This window comes from Clinocottus analis, unplaced genomic scaffold (assembly GCF_023055335.1).
Source record: "Clinocottus analis isolate CAN_PGR_092001 unplaced genomic scaffold, fCliAna1.0.p SCAF_8, whole genome shotgun sequence".
NCBI lineage: Eukaryota > Metazoa > Chordata > Actinopteri > Perciformes > Cottidae > Clinocottus > Clinocottus analis.
The window spans coordinates 2,024,931-2,050,185 of NW_027176240.1; the positions used below are offsets into that span (position 1 = coordinate 2,024,931).

The following is a 25,255-nucleotide window of genomic DNA, read 5'->3' on the forward strand; positions in this document are numbered from 1 at the left end:
GTGTTTAACCGGCGGAGAGAGAGAATACAGAGAGAAGAGAGAGAAAGAGAGAGACAGATATCACTTATATTTTTTAATAAAAATAAAATAAATTGAAATTATATTATAAAATCTAACTTTGTGATTCTGTTTTGGCCAGCAGAGAAGGCCGAGCGAGCCCTGACGGCCCGCCACTGCCGCGCACTAACGTTTTGAGGGAAACTGATATATATATATCTATAGATATATATATTTATATATCTATAGATATATATTACGGTCTCATTCGTAAACACGTGATTGAGATTCTAAATTGCAACAAAACAAAACAAAAAACGCGACAAAACTTACTTGCTAGAAACATCACGGTTTGGCTCAAAGTAAATACGATCGTTCCGTTGTTTGAATTATGAACATTAATAAAAAATATGTTCGATGTGTATTTTGGGCTTCACAGCAGCCTCTCGGGTGGCTTCTGGCCTCCTCCTCGCGTGGACCACGGACCTCCATCAGAATCATATTTGCGAGAGACCAAAAACAAACATAATCCTGGAGGAAAATACTCTAGGAGCGTAATGTGAGACCAGGGGGCTTCTTTCCACTCCTCCTTTGCTCTTCCTCTTCTTCTTTCCTCCTCTTTCTTCCCTCCTCCACCCCCTGCATGCTCCTCTTTTCTCCCTCTGCTCTTCCTTTATTTCTACTTACTCTCTTCTCCAGTTGACTCTGTCCTATTTAAACGTGCCATGTTCTTATTAGCGTTGCTTTGACCTTATTTGAGGATCCATATGAGGTGGGTGTGTGTGTGTGTGTGTGTGTGTGTGTGTTGGAGAGAGAGAGAGAGAGAGGGCGAGAGAGTGAGAGATTGGGGGGATGGCAATGAATGATGCTCCGGTGTGAGAGCCATTGGTCCGTGACTATACCGTAGGTGATAGAGACCTAGTAGCATCAATCATGAACACTCACACACACTCTCACACGCTCACTCTCTGCTCTCGTTATTCCCAGCAGAAGGGCTTTTCTTGATTTTTAATAAAGGATATCTGCAGAGAAGGTCAAGGTTATTCAATTGTTGGCCATTCATCTCCACTTTCTGCACTCCCTCGACGCTTACACACTTACACACACACACCACACCGATCTCTCAATCTTAACTCCTGGCCTTTGCACCTGTGTGTGTGTGTGTGTGTGTGTGTGCATGTGTGTGTGCATGTGTGAACAATGCAGCCGTCGTCTCCGGGTCGTCCGGTTATCCATCACCGTGCTTCATGTAGTCCCGTTAGCTATCTTCTGTGTGTTTCGCCCACTGCGAGAGGGTTCTGCGGAGCGTTCAAGGGGTTGACGCCGATAGTATCGCTCGCTGCTTTTATCAGGCGACTGTTTGAACTCAACGCTAAACTAAACGCTGGGGAAGTGGGACCCCGAACGCACCGCCACGCGGCAAGATAATGGCGGCGATGGTGCGCGTGATCTAATGTGTGCTGGAGCCTTGTAAAGGGCAGCTGCTGCAAAGCAGAGTCAATATATATATATGTGTGTATCTATAATTTTTATTATAATTATTTATATATATATATATATAAATAATTGTTAGTATCATTTTTATTATTAATTTATTATATATATTATTTTTATTTATTATAATTATTATTATTAATTTATTATATATATTATTATTTATAATGTATTGCTAAATATATATATATATGTATATATATATATATATAATTTTTATTTATTATAATTATTATTATTAATTTATTATATATATTATTATTATTATTTATAATGTATTGCTAAATATATATATATATATATATATATATATATATATATATATATATATATATATATATATATATATATATATATATATAAAGCTCCGGGGTTATTGTGGAGAACATTTTTAATCTGCTCTCTCTTGGGATTTCTAGAAACTAACAAAAAAACTGAATTATTTGAGCAAATATTGTTGAAATTCAATCTGCCTCGGTGTCGTAATCGTTGTGTGCCAGGCATGAGGTAATATGCTCAGACCATAATATAATGATATGTAATCGCACACACACACACACACACACACACACACACACACACACACACACACACACACACACACACACAAACTCAGTTCACAATAGAGCGTATACGTCGTAGGAAAATCTCATTCAGAATCACACTGACATTTATAATAACTCATATTTCTAAAAAAAAAAACAAAACAAAGCTCCATAACTCCATTCGTCCCGACGGATAATAATGGATTTTATTTTTTTGGGACGTTCTATAAGCCGAGAAAGGTCAAAGCAGGATGGCGTCAGGCAGGAGATGAGTGAACGCCGTCGCATAATGATTACAGGAAGCAACATAAAAAAACCTCCCGGGAGATGCAGTTTACTGAACGATGGCAAATCAATCAGTTTGGATTTATTACAGTAAAGGGTTCAAACTCATAAGAACAGAAGGGCATTCATCTATACATCTTCAAGTAAAAAATAAGCTATTTAATTGGGTTAAATATGTAAAAAAAAAAAAAAGAAAAGAAAAAAAAGGACCTTACAACCATGAAAACAGGGCTGTATCTACTGGTAGAAGTTTTGTCTGTGACTTGTAAGTTGTTTTGTTATGTTGGGAGTCTGGTTGGAGAACTATGGAAGCACATTTACGCCACACAAAAAAGAAGTCATAATTATGACAACAACAAAAAAAAGTCGACCAAAAAAAAAAAAGTTGCCAAGAAAAAAAGAGATCGGGACTTTTTGTCAATTTTTTTTTTGTCAACTTTTTTTTGTCAACTTGTTTTTGTTGTTATCATAATTCAGATTTTTTTTCTTCTTTTTTTGTCATAATTTGTCATTAATTTTTTTGGGCGGAAATGGGCTTCCATAGTACCTGAAAATGCACGAAAAAAAAAGAGCATATACATAACGAGATGGACAAAACGGACCAAATATATGTCAAATAAGGAAACTGGCGGGTGACTCGCCCTCCCTCACCTCACAGGTTTATGACTAGAACTCATTCAATATATATTTTTTGTATCTGTATGTTGGAATGAATGTGTTTCACTCGATTGTCTGACAAAGTGTTGCATGGTTGGAGAAATAATTTAATAAAATATCAAGTGAATAAAAAAAGAAAATGCATGAGAGGTTTAAAATTGTCCGATTGCATTAGACGTGTCTGTGGAGGGCTGGCGGCGGCTGCAAAGCACTGCACTCTGTTACCTCATAAAAGTTAACTTTAGTTCAAGTCCCACTGTGGCAGGGTGTAACTTTCTCCCACTTTGATATTTACGGCATGCTCGAGCAAACTAAATACATGCACAGAATTTAAATCTGCGCCTCTGAATTCCCCGTTTAACAGGACAGGCAGAGCAAAAACCTTTCATCAACCGCTCGGTACGGGCTTTTATTTTGCTTCATGGACACTAAAGATATCTGTACACGGGTTTCTCAGGTCAAAATTGTCATTCCCAACATGCTGATAGAGCTTTATATTTAGCGCTAGTTACTTCACGATACCACATTTCATCGATTATTCTGAACTATATTGTCAAATTCGGTCACGATCCAATTTCAAATCAATTCATTGGCCTGCGATCAATATCACACAGCATCATATGCCTATTTAACGATCAGTTAAATGTATATTAACTCACAAAAAAAGGGAAACTGATGTTATTTGACAATTTTATTGCCGGGTTTAGTAGAAAAGGAGGAGCACTTGGATAAAAATGGGTCATGGGAATTTCAAAATAAAGGCGTATCAGGATGATATTGGAGCATTAACAATTAAATCAATGCATCAGTCCATGTGCATGAGTAATATCTGGCAGGTGGGGCTTCTCAGCACTGCACTTTTCTTTCACTGCGCTGAAAACTGAACTTGACTTCACATCCCACTGTGTCGGGTGTAACTTTCTTCCACTTTCAGCAAACTTAATACATGCTCAGGATTCAAATAAGCACCTATTTATGAATTCACCATCGAACAAGAGAAGCTTTTGTCTCAGCCGAACAGAGCAAAAGTTTCTTTGTGCATGTTTTATTTTGCTTCGTTGACTATTTTTACAGTATGGACGGTCAGAGCTGAGCCACGCGGCAGAAGTCACATGACCTGTGTGGGGTTTTCACCTTCTTCACAATGTGACAACGCCACCTTTTTTTTTTAATTGGCCAATTAGAATCCCTCCAGAGCATGGGTTCAAATTAAAGGTGTTTTGAGAAAGTGTCGCCGCAACAACGAGAGCCATCGCTGGCCGAAGAAAATATGAGAAAAGTATGGAAGCCCATTTCCACAAAAAAAAAATGAAAAAGAAAATAAAAAGTCATAAATATGAGATAAAAAGTCATAATAATGAGATAAAAAGTCAGAATTATTGTGACTTCCATAAGTTATGCGATCTATTGGGTCTTTTTTTCCTTGTATTTTTTCAGACCTCCTTTCTCCTGTGTTTAAGTTGTTGTAGGAACCCCTATTTATTTACAATACTGGTGTTTATTGTATGTATTTGTTCAGCAAAGTCTTGGGAAAAAAAATGTATATCTGCAAACAAAATCCCTTTTAAAATATATTTTGATCATAACTATGAACATCCGGCATGATATGAGCCAGATTCCCCAAAAATGCCTCCTGGAGCGTCAATAAGACACCTTTTTGGAAAGATTAGGACCTAAAGAATCAGAATCTGCAACTAAAATCACAGTAAAACAAAGTCTTGGCCTGTTAGGAAGGAGTTTCAGTCAAAAAACTGGGTCATTCGGTTCAAAAATTGAAAGATATTACGTATTTTATGCCAAAAGACTGTCTGAATGGGGCATGCTGGGTATTAAATTGGGAGCACACGGTTTCCAAAAGGGTAATCTGTATGTTCACCTCATAAAAAAAATGGATTCCAACGTTTTATTGGCATTTATTTTTGTCCAGGAAAACTAAAAACCCCAAAACTGATGAAAACCAATAGATTGTATTTCGCCTCCTGCTGTGCCTCTTAATTAGACCGCGAGTGGACGGACTGACGTATGCACACACACACACACACACACACATACACACACACACACACACACACTCACACACACACTCACACACGCGCCAAGAAGGGAAAACTCTTTGCAGTCTAATGAAACAAAACAATCTGCTGGCGAGTTTTGTGTCTAGGTTTTAAAGAAAGGGGCGGGGCTTGACCGGCGTGTTGTGCATAGTTGTGAATTTTAGGGTTCCTTGGAATGAGTCACCGCCTTGAGCCGTGTTTTCTAAATATGGTCATCTAACAGACCGATCAGGCGGGGAGCGCTGTTATTCTTGGAGGACTTTCAAGCCCGTGCATTTTTATGATTCCTTTTTTTTGCTCAACCATGTGTGTGTGTGTGTTTTCTCTCATGAGGGAGGACGTTGTTGTGAAGTGAAGTCACTTCTCCCTCCTTCAGCACGATGAAGTGTGCAGCGCGAGAGGTTAAGCCGGCCGGCCGCGCGATGACCGCGTACGTCTTGAATTGTTAGCGGCGGTGATGTCACTCTCAGCTGACTCCACGCCGTCACTGAAGGCCTTTTGTACGGGGTTGTTTTTATGACTTTGTGTTTCTCTCTCGCGCGACATTGTGTCACCACGCTGTTGCGCAATCCAGTGGTTTTATGAATGTCTGTCTTGTTGTGATGCAAAAGAGAGAAGAAAAACAATACAACAAGACTGTTTTTTTAATTTATTTTAAGCATTAAAAACCACGTGGACCTGTCAGTTTAACCTTTTGAAAACCTCCCGCGCCCATTTTAAGTCCCAGCATGCCCCATTCAGACAATCTTTTGGCATAAAATACGTCATATTTTTCCATTTTTGAACCGAACGACACACTTTTTTGACTGAAACTCCTTCCTAACAGGCCAAGACTTTGTTTTATTGTGATTTTTGTTTCAGATTCTGGTCCTAATCTTTCCTAAAAGGTGTCTTATTGACGCTCCAGGAGGCTTTTTTTAGGGAATCTGGCTCATATCATGCTGGACGTTCATAGTTACCATCAAAATATCTTCTTCTTCTTCTTCTTCTTCTTTTTCTTCTTCTTCTTCTTGTAATTCGGTCCCGGCGGCAGACGGTCGGGGCGTCACGTCACACTGTCTGGTCACATCTCGGCTGTTGCTCCTTTTTAAAAGCTAATATAGCGCCGTAATTAGATCTTGTGCTGCCATTAAAGTGCGTTAACTTTAAATTCTGCTGATGCATTAGCAGCGTGGCTACAGTGTGACACTATAGGGAAGAAGGCTGAGGCTCCTTGAAGCTGTAGTGAGTCGGAACTGATTTGCTTTGTCATGAAATCTGTTTTTTGAATCTCGTATATACTGCATATTAAATGCGCATAGCTAGTTTCCTGGTGTTCATCAGGGGCTTCTGGGTAAACCAAGTGCTAATTAAGAGCATTCCTCCATTGTGTCCGGCCAATTAACTTACATTAACACGGACTCAACCGTGTGACAAATGAATGTCCGGGCTTCTTTTGAATAACAAAGCGCCGCCCGACTAATCGCTCAATGGTCGCCTCACTGCCGAGGTCCCTCGTCCATTTGTAAGCATTCATATTTAATGGCATAAGTGTTTAATTCTGTTTTCCTACCATCTTTTATTAACGTTTGCCGCTTTGTGCGGCTCCGTCGCTCGCAAAGTAAAGACACATTGGAAGCGTCGACACGTCGAAAATATCTTTGAGATAAAAATTGTGTGACGGCTAAAAAAGTAGAAGCCAGATGGCGACACGTGGACGTCGCATGTCCTGAGAGAAGTCGATGTCTTATGCTTCCATGACTCAGGTGTGCGGTGAAGTATGTGTGTGTCTCCGTCTCCGTCCTTCTCGCTCTCTTTCCATCCATTTGTCCGTCTATCCCTCATCCATCTGTCTTCTGTACGCCATCAATTATTCACCCCGAGCGGATGAATATTTCAAAGGGTGCCGGACTCTCTTCCTCTATACCTCATCCTCCTCGTCTCTGTCTCCGTTTTATCTCCCTGCTCTCTCCGTCTCTTCATCTGTCTCTGCCTCCGTGCTTCCTGTGCCACCATCACCTCCATTGTGTGTGTGTGTGTGTGTGTGTGTGTGTGTGTGTGTGTGTGTGTGTGTGGACCCTGATTTTACTCCTGTGGAATCTTTAAAAGATGGGACTTTAACTCCATGCTGTGAACTCTTTGACTGTCTGCTGTCTCTGGTCATCATTTGTAACCCCGGGGTGGGTGTGTGTGTGCTTGTGTGTGTCTTCGTGTGCACATAAAGTATGTGTGCAGGTCTTTTTTCGGGAGGATTAATGGGAGAGGCGTTTTTGAAGCGATGGTTTGTCGGGGGCCACTCCAGTCAGCTGCTCATTAACTATGAATGGCATCTACCTTTCGCATGTTTTCATAGACGGGCCGAGCCGCTCTGCATATAGTTTTACCACTTAAGCAAGAAAAGTGAGAGGAGAGCCACACGGAGGCTTTGTCATGCTTCCCTTCTCTGAGCTTCAAACTTTCATTCTCAGTATTGAATGAGAGATATTCAATCATAACGATGAAGTATTTTACTCATCACTCTGATGATGAAACACTTATTGTGGTGGTACCCCATAACCGTGCAATACACAGCGTTTTTAGGATGATTTAAGTTGAACATAAAATTCAGTTTATGAACTTGCACACTTTTGACCACTTGTGTTTTATTGACTATTTATGAAATCACTATTTTTTTTAAGGATTATGGAACGAATACTAATTTTAAAAAAACATCTCACTGGCTTATTGGATGAGAATATTTGGGATGTTGGTAATGACAAAATACATTATTTATGTTTTTTAATAAACGGGACAAAACGCGATCAAAGCATCATCTTAAAAAAAACCAGAGGCAGTGATTCAGACTCTTTTCTCAAAGCATCGTGTGTGTAGGTCTGAATTCTGCAGCAGACTGAACCTGTCTCCATGTTCTCTGTGCAGGTGTCCAGCCTCCTCCCACAGGACAAACACATGTTATACTGCGGTTGCCAATTTGAATAAATGCATTTGAGTGTGAATGTGTCCGTATGTGTCCGCTCTGTGATGGACTCCATCCCTCTGCAGAGGATAGGAAAGAACAGACCAATGAATAACCTACTGTCACTTGGTTCAAGCGTATTGTCGTCTTGTTGAGTGTAAAATGTACAATACATGACACTCATCGGCTGCTTTCTAGCTGTCACTTTTGCCGAATGTCGTCTGCCAATGTTCTGATGACCATTTATTCTGAAACCTATAGTCTGAAATAAACGTCCATTGTTGTTGGAAAGAAGCATTTTATGTCTCTTAAATATAGTAAGCCATTATGACAACAAATTTACCCTTTAGGATTAACAAAGTATCTATCTATCTATCTATCTATCTATCTATCTATCTATCTATCTATCTATCTATCTATCTATCTATCTATCTATCTATCTATCTATCTATCCATCCATCCATCCATCCATCCATCCATCCATCCATCTATCTATCTATCTATCTATCTATCTATCTATCTATCTATCTATCTATTTATCTATCTATCTGTACAGAGATTGTTTAGTACATAATGTACAGTAAATGTAATATTTAATGTGTACTCTTCAAACCTTGCCATCTTTGAGTTCCCTGTAAACAATGTGTGTTATTCAGTGTTAAAGGAAAAGCACGCATGCAATGTAAATGACGATTTCCTTCGTGCCTTTATTTTATAAGTGCCTTTTGTATGTTTCGGCTCCTTTTATTTTGAAGTTCTTCCCGCGAGACCGGAAGTAGACGTAACTGTCGTAACCTAACTTCGCATCAAGAAGTACGTTAATTGACGGTGTGTAATGAAGGAAAGGTGTTTCTCTGAACTACAAAAGTCACGGTTCAGCACCTACCTGGAACGGGAACACGGTATTTTGTGTTTTATTGTACTTTAAAGTGACGTAATGAACTAGTAAAGGTGACGTTAATTGTATCGTAATAACGAACGTTAGCTAACTTAATCGACAACGGCTAACACCTGCAATGTGGTGAGGTGATGCTAATGCTCGATTTAAACCTTTTATATGTGCCTTTTAGGAAAGAGAAAATGTTGTAATTAATGTCCACATGTTTAGCTGAACGTCATTTAATTAATATTTACACTCTCAAGAGCTCATTTATGTTTTATTTGTTCCATAAGGGGATTTCTGGAGATACAATTATGGTTGTCAAAATAAAGCTGATGATTGAACATCAGTTCACTTCACCATTGTTCGGCTGGCGTTCGTACTTAAATAAGAACTATTTATATTTATTTATATCTATTATATTATGATTTTTATGTTTTCAGTATTTATTTATCATCTTAAGCGAGATAAAATGCATAACCTTGCTCGTCGCTGTCATCATTTGAGTCTGGCATCGCAGCAACATGACTATGAATATGTGTCTTTTTTAATCTGGGATTAGAGCCAGAGGATCAAACTGTGATCATCAGGGAGGGATGGATAGAGCAGGAAAGAAGAGAGGAGACAAACATAAAGGGCCTTGCCCTTTTCTTTATCGCTCCTTTTTCAACCTCCATGTGTCTGTGAGTGTGTTCATATATGTGTTGTCTCTCTCTGCGTGTGTGTGTGTGTGTGTGTGTGTGTGTGTGTGTGTGTGTGTGTGTGTGTGTTTTTTATTGGCAGGATTCTAGCATTTACTGTGGCAGTGTCCTGCTGTGTTGCAATCTGTCCTTTCTCCCTCTTTCTCTCTCGTCACAGAGCAACATTTGGCCCCGGCGCGCTCTTAATCTCGTACCGACTGATGATGATGATGGTGATGATGACGGTGGTGGTTGTGTGTGTTCCTGCTTTGTCTAAAGGTCCTTGGGCAAATTCTTAAAAGAGCAATCCAATTATTGTACAATCCAAGCCAGAGTCGGGGCGGTCAAACGTCCGTTACCTTGTCATCTGAGCGCTCGCAGAAAAATGGCGCTGCTTGGCTACTTTTTAGACAAGCAGGGCGGTTCCTACAAGCGCCCCTGCGATTTGCCGCCGAAGGAAGAGGGCAGAGGACGCGCGGTAAACCTTTCAGCATCCAGACGCGTCTTAGACCAAAGTTGAACGGCCACGTTTATACATTTTTGATGTTTACCCTCATTTTTTAAAATTATTTCGCAGCGAAATAGATTTCTCTCTCTCGCACTCTGCGCTTCATTTCTTATATATCATTTACTCTAATTTGATCTATTGATATGTTCCCTGTTTAATCTTATTAAGTGCTTCGTTGTAACTGGGTTTAGCTCGCGTCAACCCCGCCGAGCACATTGTGGCTCGGGTTTAAATAAAAAAAAGGAAAAGAAAGAAAATCTCATTACACGCCGTCTTACCCAGAAGACACAATAAGAATTAGTTTCACTCCCTATTTTTCTCGCTGCCTGTCTGATCTGGCAATGTGCCAGTGTGGCCACACACACACACACACACACACACACACACACACACGCACACGCACACGCACACGCACACACACACAGTAACATCCCGTCCAAGGCACGTTGTCTTCAGCGCGTTTGTGTCTCTGTTTGTTTGTGTATGTGTGTGTGCTTGTCTCCATTTTCACCTTTTCCCTACACGCAGCAACAGAATGGGATTACTTTGATTGACAGGTGTGCCCGGTATTCAACCCACACACACACATACTCAAGCCGACAATGTGATTATTACAATTGCCACATGAATATGTCACGCCGGGGTCCCCATGGCAACACTGTATTACCTTGACACGAGTGCGACGTCATGTGTTATCCGCTCAGGGGGATATTGTTATTCTGCCGCCCGTGTTTTCCTTCGTCTTCCAGGCTCGGGCTGACACGCTTGTCATCCCCGGGCCGGCTGAGCACGCCGCTACAGTGTTTACAGTATTCATGCATGTTACTAATACACTGATGGACGTCGGCGTGAGGCTTGAAAGAGAGACTAAAGCGGAGGCTACGCACACACACGATGCATGAATGAGACGCTTCTTCTTCTTCTGTCTCGTGTTACGCGGCAGCGATGGCCCGAAAATCTACTTAGCCGGAGTGCAGGATGCAGACGATGCCGCAGGTGTAACGTTAGATGTCCGTCAGCTGAAGGTGGAAACAGTAGCGGGGCGCGACGCCAGTCGAGCAGGACTTTAATAAGATGAGCAGGCGGTGCAACATAATCCACGCGTCGGCTCGGCTATGTATACGATTTGAAGGCGCTCGGCGTTTTTGGGAACCGCTTCTCTTCCGTCGGGTCACAGAGAGTTCAAGGAAACGTTTTGACGTTACTCTCATTTGTTCGAGTTGTGAGCCGGGAAACCATTGACTCGGGTTAGCATGAACGCTTAAGGCGGCTAACCTGGCTTTATAGCGATGTTACTATCTCTGTCCCGCGAACTACAAATCAGTTTTTTTATGATTATTATTGATTAAACGCCAGGAGATGGAGGAAGACACCAGCTTAAATAGTGTCTCTGGGACCGGGTGATCCTCAATCCCCTCTGTTGATTCTCCATGCAGCTGTTTAATTAGACACCTAATTAGCATCATCCATCATCTTTAAAGGAAATCTAGCAATCAGAACTTGATATAAGTACGGGATCATTAAGAATTATTGAACGCGCCAGAGAGTGATCAGAAAATCAATATGGTTGTCATGTTCTGTTGGGCGGATGCACCGCTGTGCTGCAGCTGGGATTTCATTGATTCAAAGTGTTTTTTTTTCCAAAAAATGTAATTTCAGTTTTCCAATGTTTCATCATATCGTCAATTATAAACAACTTTATTTTATTTAGCAGAAATTCAAACTATTCCAATTTGGAATTGCCTAATTTGAATTGCTTTAGATGATGCTATTCATGTCGGAGGGTATTTTTTTTTCAGCTTTTTACGGTGATGTTTTTTGGGAACAAAACCTTCCAGTTCCTTAAATAGCGCGAGACGAGGAACAGCGTGGACTCTCAGAGCCCCGCGCCGCTCTAAGAATAGATCAGAAGTGATGGAGTGGACAACAGGGCATACCTGATTTAAAGAATGGAGCTTAAAAGAACAGAACTGGGGAAGCAGCTGTATAACTCACGGCTGTATTTGAAAGCAAAAAGCGGTTTAAAGCAGATTTATTAGTTTTACATAAATGCCGTTTTATTGTGATCACTAAACCTCTGTCTTCCCCTCACCTGTGTGTTTCCCTGTAGGTTAACAGACCTGTCTGGCATCCTCACAGACGGACCAGTGAACTACAAGTACAAGACCAAATGCACTTGGCTAATAGAAGGATAGTAAGTATTTCATCCCTCCTCTGCCATCATTCATCTTGCTTTGTTCTATTTGGTTAAAAACTGTGATATTTCTTCGTATCGGGCTGAAGGGCATCTGATAGAGAAAGCTTTTCTTCTTTCTTTACTGTGTAAATAGAAGCACTTTGTCTTTGTATGTATTGTGTTGTGCTCCATAACGGCTCAGAGAGAAATGCACTACAATGCACACAGAGACATCTATTGTGATGCTGCGTGTATACGTTTTAACTCTGACAGCTGTCATATGACATCAAGTCACAGCCACGAAAAACTGAAAGACACCTGGAAGCAAAACACCTGGAAAGAATCCATCGCGTCGAGCGTTAAATGTCTGCGTTGATAATCATGCGGATGCTCCGGGATGTCGGATTTGGCCGCAGGTGGCCATTAAGCTGCATGGAAAAATATGCAAGGAAGGTTCAGGCTCTGTAAAATATTGGAAAAGACGAATCCATTTCATTTAAATCGCCCCCAAATCCTTAAACATAAATTTAAACTATGCCACGCACTCCAGATATATCTCTCTCTCCGGCTCACTGGGGGATGAATCTCTCACTTTTCTGCACCACCAGCGGGTCAAAAGCGCCACTAAAAGCTCCACTGTACATCTATTGCTTTAAAAACATGCATTTTTAAACATATCTGCATGTTCTTTTCTCTACTTAATTCCTCAATGACAACACCCTTTCACTTCCGTTCATCTACTCTATCTTACAGATAAGTGAATGCACTCTAAATCTGAGGTCATCCAGCTTTAAATGGAACAACCGTGTCTTTGTTCTGGCGCAACTGGATCCACTTGTACTCACTCGCGGCTCCCGTTTACTCCCAGTTTGCTTGCTGGGAGCTCAGTTTGCACTCGAGATCGGCTTCTGGTCGCTTTTTATTTCTTCACAGCTTTAGTCTGACGATGCTTCGTAGGCCTTTTGTGCAAACTGCACAAAACTCAAGTTAAACTGGCCAACTTTTGGATCAAACGGATGGTCCGTTTATCCAGAAATCACTTTGCCTCATTGCCTTTGCGTTTTAGTTTATTGATATCCGTGGTCTCTGGTGTCTTTGTTGACGTCTTGGCCGGGCTTTTAGTGCCGCCATTAGGGTTATAAATGGACAATTAGACTAAGAATCTGATGCAAAACGAATGAAAAGATTTCTCTCGATCCTTTCGAGCGCCAAGTGGATGCACATCTACTTTTCTTTGGGCCCACTCGGCTTTTCTTAAGCAGCATTATCAGATTAAAAAATGGATCTAAATCAACATTTTATGTAACATTTAAGGGGATATGTCCCTTCCCACTTTCAGTTCCACGTCCAGTTAGAGTTGCTTGTTGTAGAATGCTTGTTTTAACACTTATTATAATAACATGCACACTAGTCTCCTGGTTTTGAGTATCTATCCAGTTCTGCGCATATTTGGGATATGAAATTCACGTGAAACATAGTCCATCAATTGTCATCGGCATATTTTACAGAATAAAGAAGTGACTTTTGTTGATAATATGCTTGCAGAAAAGGAGTGCGCTGCGACAGAAATCACTTTCAGCTAATACAGGTGTCTCAAAACTGGAACGAGACGTTCTGAAACCCTCCATTATCTTATTTTCCCGGACTCACTAAGGGCACACAAACCTTTCCACCACGTTAAGGGGGGCAATTTACTGGGTGTTTAAAAACTAGAATAAATATTTATATAAAAAAAAGCATAATTGGGATAATAGTGCACCTTTTGCAGCGACTTGTATTAAGAAGAAACAGAGCAAAAAGGTTTTTCTCAGACTCCGAGTGTCAAATGTGCTCGCAGAAAGAAATGAGGCATATAGGTAATCTATATTCTTCAAATGTATTTTTATCATAGCCATCTGTACTGTGTTCTCTCTCTCTCTCTCCCTCTCTCTCTCTCTCTCCCCTCCCGTCACCAGTCCTAATGCAGTACTCCGACTGCGCTTCAATCACTTCGCCACAGAGTGCAGCTGGGACCACATGTACGTCTTTGATGGAGACTCCATTTACGCCCCTTTGATTGCCGTCTTCAGGTGAGCGCCCGCCGTTCTGAATAGAAGAGAGCCGAGCGGGAGAGAGAGGAGGGAAGGGGGGGTATGGAAATGACTCAGTTAGCCATTGGCACAGCTTCAATCGCTCCGACAATCTTTCCCGTATGCAGTCAAACGACTCCACGTATAGGGAGACAAAAGCCTTGAAATTCCCATCGTACCACAATGCAGCAATAAAAGGAAGAAAAACATATTGCAATTACTCACATCGGCCCTGAAAACCACTTGTTTCTGGAGCTGTATTGCATATTTATTTAATCCCTCCCTTCCCCACTCCCTAAAGGACAATATACAAGCATGTGGGTGGCTCTCTTTTCATTCGAGAATTCATAATAAAAACACAATAATTTAACAACCTTGCGCTTTCTACTCTGCTCAGTTGAGGCTTATCTCCCGTCGAGAGAGTTCAGTTGCTCCCAGGATACGAGGGAGCTAATCTGGCCTTTTCCAACCAAGGAAAGATTATTTATTTGACTGTACAAAGCCTCGACTTTTGTCGCATAATTACCAACAATAAATAAGCTTACATTGTTTATTATAGACGGGTACATACTTATGTTGGGGGGGGGAGGCTGTGGCTTTGAGTCTTAAAAGAGGCAGGCAGAGCAAATAAGAAACGACCAACCCCCACTAGAACCTCATCAAACGGATGAAAATAAATAGAAAATACGACTCTGCTCTGCAATGTTGTTTCACTTTCAGGCTAATCACTGTCATATCTTTTAGTGGGGCCTGCAATTGCTCAAATTAAATCCTTTTTTCCCTCTCTTATAGCTCTCCAGTGGTGCTTTTAGACCAGAGTGCATAAATTAAAGCAGCATTTCCAAATGCTTTTAACATTATTGCTTTTGTTGTTGTTTTTGTTGAAAGGAGGATTGTCTTTATTTCTCAGTCTCCTTCTCTTTGCGTCTCCTCCTCAGCGGTCTCGTCGTGCCGGAGACGAGGGGCAACGAGACGGTCCCCGAGGTCGTGACCACGTCCGGCTACGCTCTGCTCCACTTCTTCAGCGACGCGGCCTACAACCTGACCGGCTTCAGCATCGCTTACTCGTACGTCTCCTCCGCGTCCAACCTCCCTAACTCGTTTCCTCGACTCTCTCTCTCTCGCTCTCTCGTCTCCTTTTCTGAGTCTGATGCGTGAATGTCTGACGAGCCCATTGTTCACTCTGGATCCAGCAGCAATCAGCTGGCGAAGTCTAGCAGCTAAGGAAAGTGCAACACTAGCATCTAAAGAGACAGCTTTAAAAAAAGAGTGTGAATGAGATGCGCTGTCTCTTTTAGTCCACATCCTGGGGAATACTGTACCTTCGTCCTGAAGATAGAAGTACACAAACTGGGCCTGACCCTGTGAGCTAAATTCAATAAATAAGCTTTAGGTGGCTAATTTTATTATATACATTTAACATTTGACCCGGGGGAGAAAAAAAAAGGCAATGTCGGTGACATAAAACTCTTTGATAGGCCTCCTTTTAATGAGTCATATTAAGAGGATATTGAGCCGGGGGAACATCCGACGCTGGAATGAATAACTGGGACACTTAATGGAACCGAGGCATCGTTAATGAAATTAATTTCACCGGTTTCTGCGAAAACGAATCGAAAACGCCTGCTGTTAAAAATGATCCGTTCATGGGACGCGAGCGTTTCATACTGTTAGTGATCGTTTGTCAGTGCATCCTAACATTAAACTTTGATACGACACATTGAGGAAGAAACAACACATTTTAATCGCTCCTAGTTGCTGCGTCTGCGGTGTATAGAGCAAAAAAAGAGTGCTTTGAGTCAAAACATATCTTTATTAGGTATTGAGTTTGATGAATTGTGGCTTTCAATCCGAGGGTCTGTGGTTCAAACCCTGGTTTTGCTAATTCATGTTGATGTGTCCTTGAGCAAGACTCTTAACTCCACTCCTGTATGGAGCAAAACATGTAAGTTGCTTTGGAAGAAAGCGTCATGTAATGTAAAAAAGGACCCAACTCGCTGCAGCTAGCATTAGCGTTAGCTGTGGTCTTTGTTGCGCTGCTTCTGTTCCCCGACCACACTCAAAGGTCTCTTGTACACAACAGTACAGAGCATTATTGTGCGTCTGTGCACACCGCGTCACCACAGCTTACCCGCAGACACACACCAGGCTGCGTTGAGCCCCGAGTGATGGGCCATGATGGGAAACGTATTATGGGCCAGACTGGGCTTTGGTCGGTACACAACTGTTTTCTGGCCGTAGAAACAAAAGTGGAACATTGAGGCGTTTTCTTTCTTTAACATGTACTTATTTTACTATGTCCAAACATCTGAAAGTCACTCAGCTTTAACTTAAAGGATCAAAAGAAGAAGAAATGAAGGTGGTCGGTGGACTTAACGTTAAACTATAAACAACTGTGTAGATAGAGGTTATCTTGCATGGAAATTAAATGGATATTCCTACTGATGAATCAGCTCCAACAATGTTGTATTAATTAAATGTTTTGTGACTTTAGCATTTTGACAAAAGAAAAAAAAATTAGGACCAAAAAAAAAAAAGAATTAAAAAATTGATTTTTTTTTCTTTTTTTTGTCACCTTTTTTCAAGTAAACGGAAAGAAAAAAAAGTATTTTTTTTTTTTTGGTCCACATTTTTTTAAAATTTATTTTGGTCCCAATTTTTTTATTTTTTTATTTTGGTCCTAATTATTATTATTATTTGGGTTCTAATTTTTTTTATTTATTTTTTTGCGGAAATGGGCTTCCATAATCTTGTGTCAACCCGACCCAACAAAAACATTTTGTTTTATAAAACATATTTGTAGCTGAGATCTGAACCTCTCACTCGCTTAGAATATTCTGTCAGAAATTATGCCGGAGAAACATTGCAGAGAGCGAACAGTGTGCCAACCAGCGCCCGTCTCCCCTTCACAGAGGGGGAAGTGAGGACAGTACACAGCCCCGAGGCTCTCGGCACACACACACACATGTGCGCGCACACACACACACACACACACACACACACACACACACACACACTGGTGAGGGTTGTCATGCCGACCCTCTTTTTGCAGCAGGAAACCTTTTTGTAGAAATGAAAATAGATGATTTTCTACCTGTGGTCCTTGACTTCTGTATTCATCTAAAATGACAGAGAAACGCTGTGTTATGTTTTTTTCCATAACATTATTTATCCCCTCGTGGCTATTTCAGGTCCTAGTTTGAGGACATATAATTGTCCCTCATTGTGCGTCTGATTTGTGTAATTTCCTCTATGTCCTTCTAGCTGAAGCATCTCTCGTTCTTTCTCTTTTCAATTCTATCGCTCCTGCTCCGTCTCTGGTTCCTTGTATCATTACATTTAATTGCAGATGTTTTTGTCCAAAGCCACTTCCAATAAGTCCATTCAGACTCGATGAGAACAAACAAACAACTGAGTTTAGTGCTACAGTACATCTGCTTTATTTTATTTCATCACGGATCCAATGGAGTCATGCTTCACCATATTTTATTGATGAATAAGTAATAATGACTGATGACCGGGTTTAAATATTGTCAATTTCTCCACCTCACACAAAAGTTCTAGTCACCAGTTTAATCATTGTGTTAAAGTACTGAGAGCTGTCCTGACATGGAAAATTCAAGACACATTAGTTTAATTCTATAAAGGACCAAGGTTCACTCTCCTTTGAGCTCTGCTTCGGTCTCTCCACCAACTTCTGAGAAAACATATCTGACGCGTCAGCAGCGACATGTTCTGCTTTCTTCATCGAAAAAATTGTGAGGTGTGTTTACGAGAGCTTGTTTTCTAAAAAAAAACAGAGCGAGATATGATTAATGAGCGTGCTGAAACGAGTACGAAAACCCAAAACTACCTGAGGAAAGTGTCTCCTGGGGTTCAGCACAAAAAACACGTTTCACATTACAGTCGCGTTGAAACCAAAATATTGATGAGGGGATCTAAATAATGTATCTTTTACTTAACGCGAGAGAAACCATAACACTGTCGTCGCCTGCTTATCACCTCGCCTCCATCTTAAACGCATGACCTTGCGAGTACCGCCTCTGTCTCCCTCAGGATCAACTCCTGCCCCAACAACTGTTCGGGCCACGGCCGCTGCAGCACGGCCAACTCGGCCTCGGGCCGCGTGTACTGCGAGTGCGATGAGTACTGGAAGGGGGAAGCCTGCGACATCCCGTACTGCCGGGGCAACTGCGGCAGCCCGGGCCGCGGCTACTGCGACCTGACGGGGGAGAAGCTCTGCGTCTGCAACGACAGCTGGCAAGGTGAGAGGGAAGAGGGTAAGGGAAGGAGGGAGGGAGGGAAGGAAGCAGCATTTCATCAGAGCACATTAATAATCAGGTGTGTGGATGAACTCACGACGTGAACTGAGAAACACTCGAGATTGTGATGTGTGTATTATCTAAATCTAAATGTTTTTTTGGTTTAAAAAAAAAACGATGTAATACAAAGCGCAGTGCCATCAGGGTGTGATTTAATGTAGAATATATACAATTCTGTTCATGAAATGACACTTATGTTATTGAATATGTATTAACTCTTCTAGTACGGGCCTGTCAATAAGTATGTAACATGCAAACAGGATGCAAAACTAAAAATTACCGTAACTGCTCGAAAATTTACGCCATCGGCGTAATTCGAACGGATTCTGAATGCTGGTTTAAGCCTTTAAAATAAAAAATAATGACAAATACGTGGCAGATTTTGAAAGCCAAAAGAACATTTTTTTTTACATATTTATTGATAAAGGACAAAAAGGACCAGGCGTACTGTCATTATTACAGATGTAGGATGTTTTCTAATTTTAAATATATTTTGTATATATTTGAGAACTACTGATCTAAACTACCATATGTATTACTTCATCTGTAATGTTGCTGATGCCAGTAAGCATTGATTTACCGATTTTGAAGGTCAAAAACATCTAGATGTCCGACTTAAAACTGGCCTAAATTTGGTTAAAAACAAACCAACAGTATTGACTGATTATATTTACTCACTAGTGGGGACCTGATATGGAAACAACGGCTGCAAACATTTACATTTCAACCTAATTGAGTCCAGTTTTATGATGTTTTTACTCGCATCAACTCACAAATCAATGCTCCCTGAACTTACTGTGCAACATTTGATTAATCCCGCTCGTCATTGTGCACCTCCACTATGACCGCATTGAAGAGGCTCCTATCGATGCTTCACTTTTGTTCAGCGTTCAGCGAGAAAATGCCACGAACAGGAGACAAAAGCAGGCGATGCAGGAGCACGGCGGCGCGATGCCGCCTCCTTCAATACTGTTTGGTGTCATAAAACAAAAGATGTTACGGGGGAATCCATTACCCGGCTTCTTTATTTTAGTTTTTCTTGCATTTCGTGAACCCGAAGCAGCTTTATGATCCAGCGGGTCTGAGAACACGCTACACTGGTGGGTAGTTTAAAAAGAATCAACAAAAAAAAGATGATTACAAAATGCAATAGATGCATCAATGCGGACGCTGCCAGATTCCAGGCTTATGCTGATGGATGTTTGTTTTGCACATGAAGGATCTTCTGGTTGTTTTCATATTTTTTCGACGCATCAATCAGACACGCAAATTCATATTAACATTTTTATTATTTTATTGATTTTAAGTTGTGTGTAATCTCGTCAATACATAATACACATGTTTAATTGTCTTTATCTCACAGTCTTTGTACTACTCTCAGAACCAAGTTGATCCTTTTGATGTTATTATTATTATTGTTTATATTATAATATAACCCCACCAGATGTTAGTCCAGCTCAAGGTAGATCAGATGATGAAATGCTGCCCCCTTGTGGAGTGATAGTGTTAACACACGTTCATTTAGAAATAGTCTTTTGTCTATTTTGTCTGCAGACGTATGTTCATAAATCACAACAATGAACACATGAAATAATCCTTTCACCCTAAATATCACACGACTACTCAAACTCTTCAAAGATGCTTATTAAGACAATTTGTCTTCTTCTTCTTCTTCTCCTCCTCCTCCTCCTCCTCCTCCTCTCCCTCCTCCTCCTCCTCCTCCTCTCCCTCCTCCTCCCGCTCTTCCTCTTCCTCATCCTCCTCCTCAGGTCCAGACTGCTCTCTCTCCGTTCCCTCCACCGAGGCCTTCTGGGTTCTTCCGAGCGTGAAGCCGTCGGCTCAGTCTCTGGGCCGGGCGTCCCATCAGGCTCTGGTTCACTCTGGTCTGATGTGGGTGGTGGGAGGACACTCCTTCAACTACTCCAACTACCACATGGTGCTCAAGTAAGCAGCAGCGCCCCCTGTCTGTCATACTAAATATCATAAGTATACTATTTTCAACTTAACTCGACCTGACTGATCCATCTGTAACAGAAAAAAGGTATAAATACGCCGCTGTGTCTCTAACATTAGCATTTTTCCTCCTTACAGGATGTCAGCAATACAAAATGAGTTAGGTAACAACAAAAGAAAGTATAATACGCTCAAATAATTTCATAAAAACATCCTCTAATGCTTCAGATGTCATTTTCTGATGAAGGTTTGTGAAGCTACGCTTGTGTAATTAGCGAAGTAAAGAAATACCGTTCATTGTTTTTTATTTGATACACTTAATTATTGGCATTCCCTCATTTATATGTTGAATTAATTTCATGAAAATGTGTAAAAAAAGGTTGGAAAAATACATTTATGTTTCTGAAATGCAACAATACATGTCTTTATGATGTTTGTATCAAATATTTTGTATATAATTTACATTTAAGTAGCTCACTGTAAACATCATGCATATCAAGAGTAGATAAATATTTATTCCATTGGTCACAATTTGACAGTAAATGATTTTGTATTGTACTTTTACTGTGAAGCGACGTCTCATCCGTTTGGTGGAGGCCATTATGAAGCCCATAAAGAGATTATTTGTTGCTTGCAGAGTGCTGCACGCATCGAGACGACGGCACCGGACGTCTCGTTGCTAATCGAAGATATGCGTCTGCAAATAAACGCTTTTTTGCACGTCTCTGCGGGGAAAAAAAGCACGGGTGAAATGAATACCGTCAGTAAACCAGTGAGCCGTTGACGGGGGCTCGTGGTGCTGGTGCACGCCGGCTCACCAGGACCCTGAATGCAACTGAACCCAAGAGGTCTGAAGACTCTGAACGCCTCGGTGTCCAGACCTCGGTGTCTGGACACCTTGAGTTGGAGCCGTCGTAAATGTTATTCCTTCCCGCTGCGCTTTTTATTGTTCAACACCGTTAAATGAAACCTCGGTTGCACAACTCTGTCGTCCCGTTTGCAGACACTTAAACTTTGTGAGACTTTTGGTACCCGTGAGAGAAATATCAAATCATTCTGTGATTTAACGTTGATGTTTTTCTCCCAGCTACAACCTGGAGAGCAGCACGTGGGACGCGGTGCCGGTGAGCAGCGGCCCGCTCTACCGATACGGCCACTCGCTGGCTCTGTTCCAGGTAACTGCTGCCTCTCACCTGGAGAGGAAAGCTGTCTGATGCAGTGTGATGAATACATACAGCCCTTATACGCGCATATCAGATAAAAGAAATATGAAAACTTTGTTCAGAATTCTTCTTTTATTTTGTTGACACAAGAGTAAAACCTTTTGGAGATCTCCTTTTGCATCGCTCCATAAATCAGAAAATACTCTCAACGGCCGTAATCGGCCTTGTTTTTAGGAACATAAACGCTCTATACGTCAGGCTATGAGTGACATATGAACAAACCTTTCTGTAAAAACCTTCAGATTATAGATACGAATGAAATTGGAGAGTTTGGTGTATGTAAGTGCTACTGAAAGGCCTCAAAAGATTCCACGTTGCGTATGATTCGGGTAAAATAAATCACCTACACACTTCTCCAGTTGATTACTTGCATTAAGATAAAATATATATAAATACAACAAGTTTTCTGTATGTGTTTGGTGCCGTTAGGTGAAGTTTACACACACAAATAAAGTAAAATAAACACCTCCATGTGTGTTTTTGGATGTTTTCTTTCCGCTAGTCTGAGAGAAGCTAACACGCATAGCACACCACCTCGAGATGGACCGGTGCATTAAAACTCTCCCACTAATCCGCCGCTCTACTTTTCCACTAAAGGTTCAGTTGTGAGGTTGCATCATCCGAGCGCTGTTGTGTGTGTGTGTGTGTGTGTGTGTGTGTGTGTGTGCGTGTGTGTGTGTCTCCTCTTGTCGAACTGAAACTCCTGCAAAGTGAACAGTGAACAGTTTGTTCGACACTTGTCGCCAATTAGCATCAAACTTCCTGCCAAGTTTCCATCAGCCAGACATAAAAACCCTGTCGCTCCTTTTCGCCTGCCACATCGAGATAGAGTGTGTGTGTGTGTGTGTGTGTGTGTGTGTGTGTGTGTGTGTGTGTGTGAGTGTGTGAGACAGCTCATGGGTTTTAACTCCTTCTAATTCTGACAGCTTTACTTTTATTTAAATTAAATAATGTCATTTGTCAGCTTATTTATGGAGAACAATAAGACAAAAAAACCCTCATGTTATGATAGCGCAGACGTTCATGTGGCACAGATATCATTTTTGACACATTACAGACTATTTAACGTTTTTTAAATACGTAGGACGACATCTACATGTTCGGCGGGAAGCTGGAGGCCAAGTGGGCCAACGTGACGGACGAGCTGTGGGTGTTCAACATCCCCCGGCGCGCCTGGTCGCCGCGCAAACCGGCCCCGCCCCCTCCGTACGCCCTGGAGGGGCACAGCGCCCACGTGGTGGAGCTGGCCGACGGCGAGCACGCCATGCTGGTCTTCTTCGGCTACTCGCCGACTTACAGCTACATCAACAAGGTCCAGGAGTACAACATCCGTAAGTTCTTCTTCTTCTCTCGTTTTCTCGATTGTTCGGTTCCTTTTTATTTATTCGGGTCGACGTCAAACACAAAAGGACTCTGGGAGCCGTTGAGGCGGTATTGAGACATCACACACACCTTTTTTTTTGGATTTTAATACAGACTCATCAGGTTTGGTGTTTTTTAAAACTACTTTATATATAATCTTACTTACATCTGTAGCGCCAAATTGTGCTCAACTCTAAGCCCGCCTACTTTTTAGCGGTCCAATCAAATGCGTAGGATTTAAATCCCCTTTTGTACCGTTACACCTCTCAACTATTCTACCTCACTCTGGAAAAAAAGTCACAATAGAGTTTTACTTATTTCCGATTTAAGATAAGATAAGTTAATCCTTTATTAGTCCCTTAGTGGGAAATAGCAGGATTACAGCAGCATTAGAAGAATATTAAATATACAAATAGAATACGAATGTGTATAAACATACTTAAACATAACGGATATTGCTCCAGAGGTGGGCCGCCACTCTGCTTCGGTTTTACAGTGACATGTGCGTCCCGCAGATGGGTGTCATATTAAGTTCCCCCTCATACTTCTGTCCACTTATTGTGCTTTTTTATTTTATTTTTGCATGTGTTTATTGTCTCCCTGTTCAGCCACTAGATGGCAGCGTCACACAGTAAAACAAGCAGCCCAAAATTAGGAAACAATGTGGAAAAAAGACAAGACATACGTACACATCATACGTCGGACATGCGTCACATGTGTGCAGCTCACACACACACAGACACACACAGAGCGGTGGTCTTCAAGAGGAGGTGGCGTCCTGTCTGGGAGGAGGCAGTGATTAAGGAATCCACTGCGTTCCCTCACTTCTCCGACCTCCCTGGTTTTCTGTTTCCTTCTCTCTTGCTCCTCCCTCCTCTCTCCTACTCTCCTCTTTCTCCCTCCTTTCATCCTCCAGCCCTCGGTGTTTCTGACCGCCCTGCGTCACCTCCTTCTCACCTTTTTCCATCTTCCTCCAGCTCTCCTCATGCGTCTATCGCTTTCATCTTCTCCCATCTCCCCCCCTCTGTCGCAGCGTAAGTCTGCACCGAGCATCATTAGGCTTCACAGGCTAAGAGTGCAACCAGGAAATGAACAGACGGGAGTCGAACGCAGAGTGTGACTTATAAGGTAAAGGGATTTAATGACCATTCAGAGCGGCCGGGTCACAGCAATTAGCTGCCAGAGACCAGATAGGAGTCGACCTTCTCCTCTCTCGTCGCGTCGTCAAAAGTTGTTTCCACATTCCCTCGTTCTCTCCCTCTCTTTCTCCCATTCCTTGTCGGTGCATCGTGCTGAACAAAAAATCCTAAATGACCCTTAAACACATCTGCATCGGCCCTTATGCTCAAATCAACCAAGAGATGGATGAATAGGACCAGCTGTTACAGTTTATAGTGTTTAGTGAGAATATCTCGCCTTCTCTGCGTCACAATGTGCGTGGAAACCCACTTCCCTTCCCATGTTTGACGCCTGGTTTCTGTGGTTTCTGAGACGATTGGGCGTTCAGTTCCGTCTCCTTCATGTTTTCCTCTTCGCCCGCTTGTCCTCGACCTTTTCCAAGGAGTTCACGTCAAAAACTATTCAGTTGATTCCGATAAAGTTCGGCGGGAAGGTCGGCCGAGAGTCGAAGCAGAAAGCTCTTTTATTCTTATCCGTGCTTAACAGTGTACAGCTATAAATGACATGATCGGTGACATTTCTCACAATCAACGCTTGTACAAAGACTTGTGTTTTATGTTCTTACAGTTAAAATGAAGGAAGAGTTTGTGACCATCCCGGCTTTTCTTTTTATTACTATTCTAGTTCATTTTCTGTCTTAATTCCTCAGTTCCTCTCTCTCTCTCTTTCTCTCTCTCTCTCTCTCTCTCTCTCTCTCTCTCCCTCTCTCTCTCTCTGACGGCACGTTTTCTCAGCCTTTTCTTCTTTCTTCTTCCTTTGTTTGTCGTGTTGTGCGTCTTTCTTTATTGGCCGCTGCTCGGGTGATGTAATCCCTGCTTGTTTTTAATAACATTTTCTATGCACCGAAATTCATCGGTATGCGTCACGCTGGTCTAATAAAGGGGCGCTTTTAAATTCAATAAAGTCTAATTTCCTCTCTCTCACTGTTTGGCTCTC

The 25,255-nt window shown here is 41.6% G+C and overlaps 1 protein-coding gene across 7 annotated transcripts in view; it reads left to right on the plus strand.

Moving 5' to 3' along the window:
- atrnl1a (attractin-like 1a) overlaps nt 1–25,255 on the plus strand; it is a 197,887-nt gene that overhangs the window by 16,182 nt on the left and 156,450 nt on the right. For 4 of the 7 annotated variants that reach the window (XM_068567293.1, XM_068567295.1, XM_068567297.1 and 1 more), the window contains 7 exons: nt 12,146–12,229; nt 14,167–14,280; nt 15,219–15,347; nt 18,337–18,545; nt 20,372–20,546; nt 21,643–21,730; nt 22,863–23,109. In XM_068567293.1, the coding sequence (XP_068423394.1) occupies nt 12,146–12,229; nt 14,167–14,280; nt 15,219–15,347; nt 18,337–18,545; nt 20,372–20,546; nt 21,643–21,730; nt 22,863–23,109 (1,046 nt within the window). Of the gene's footprint in view, nt 1–8,717; nt 8,870–9,409; nt 9,531–12,145; nt 12,230–14,166; nt 14,281–15,218; nt 15,348–18,336; nt 18,546–20,371; nt 20,547–21,642; nt 21,731–22,862; nt 23,110–25,255 lie in introns of those variants that run through there. The other 3 variants (XM_068567296.1, XM_068567299.1, XM_068567300.1) reach the window with 3 other exon arrangements.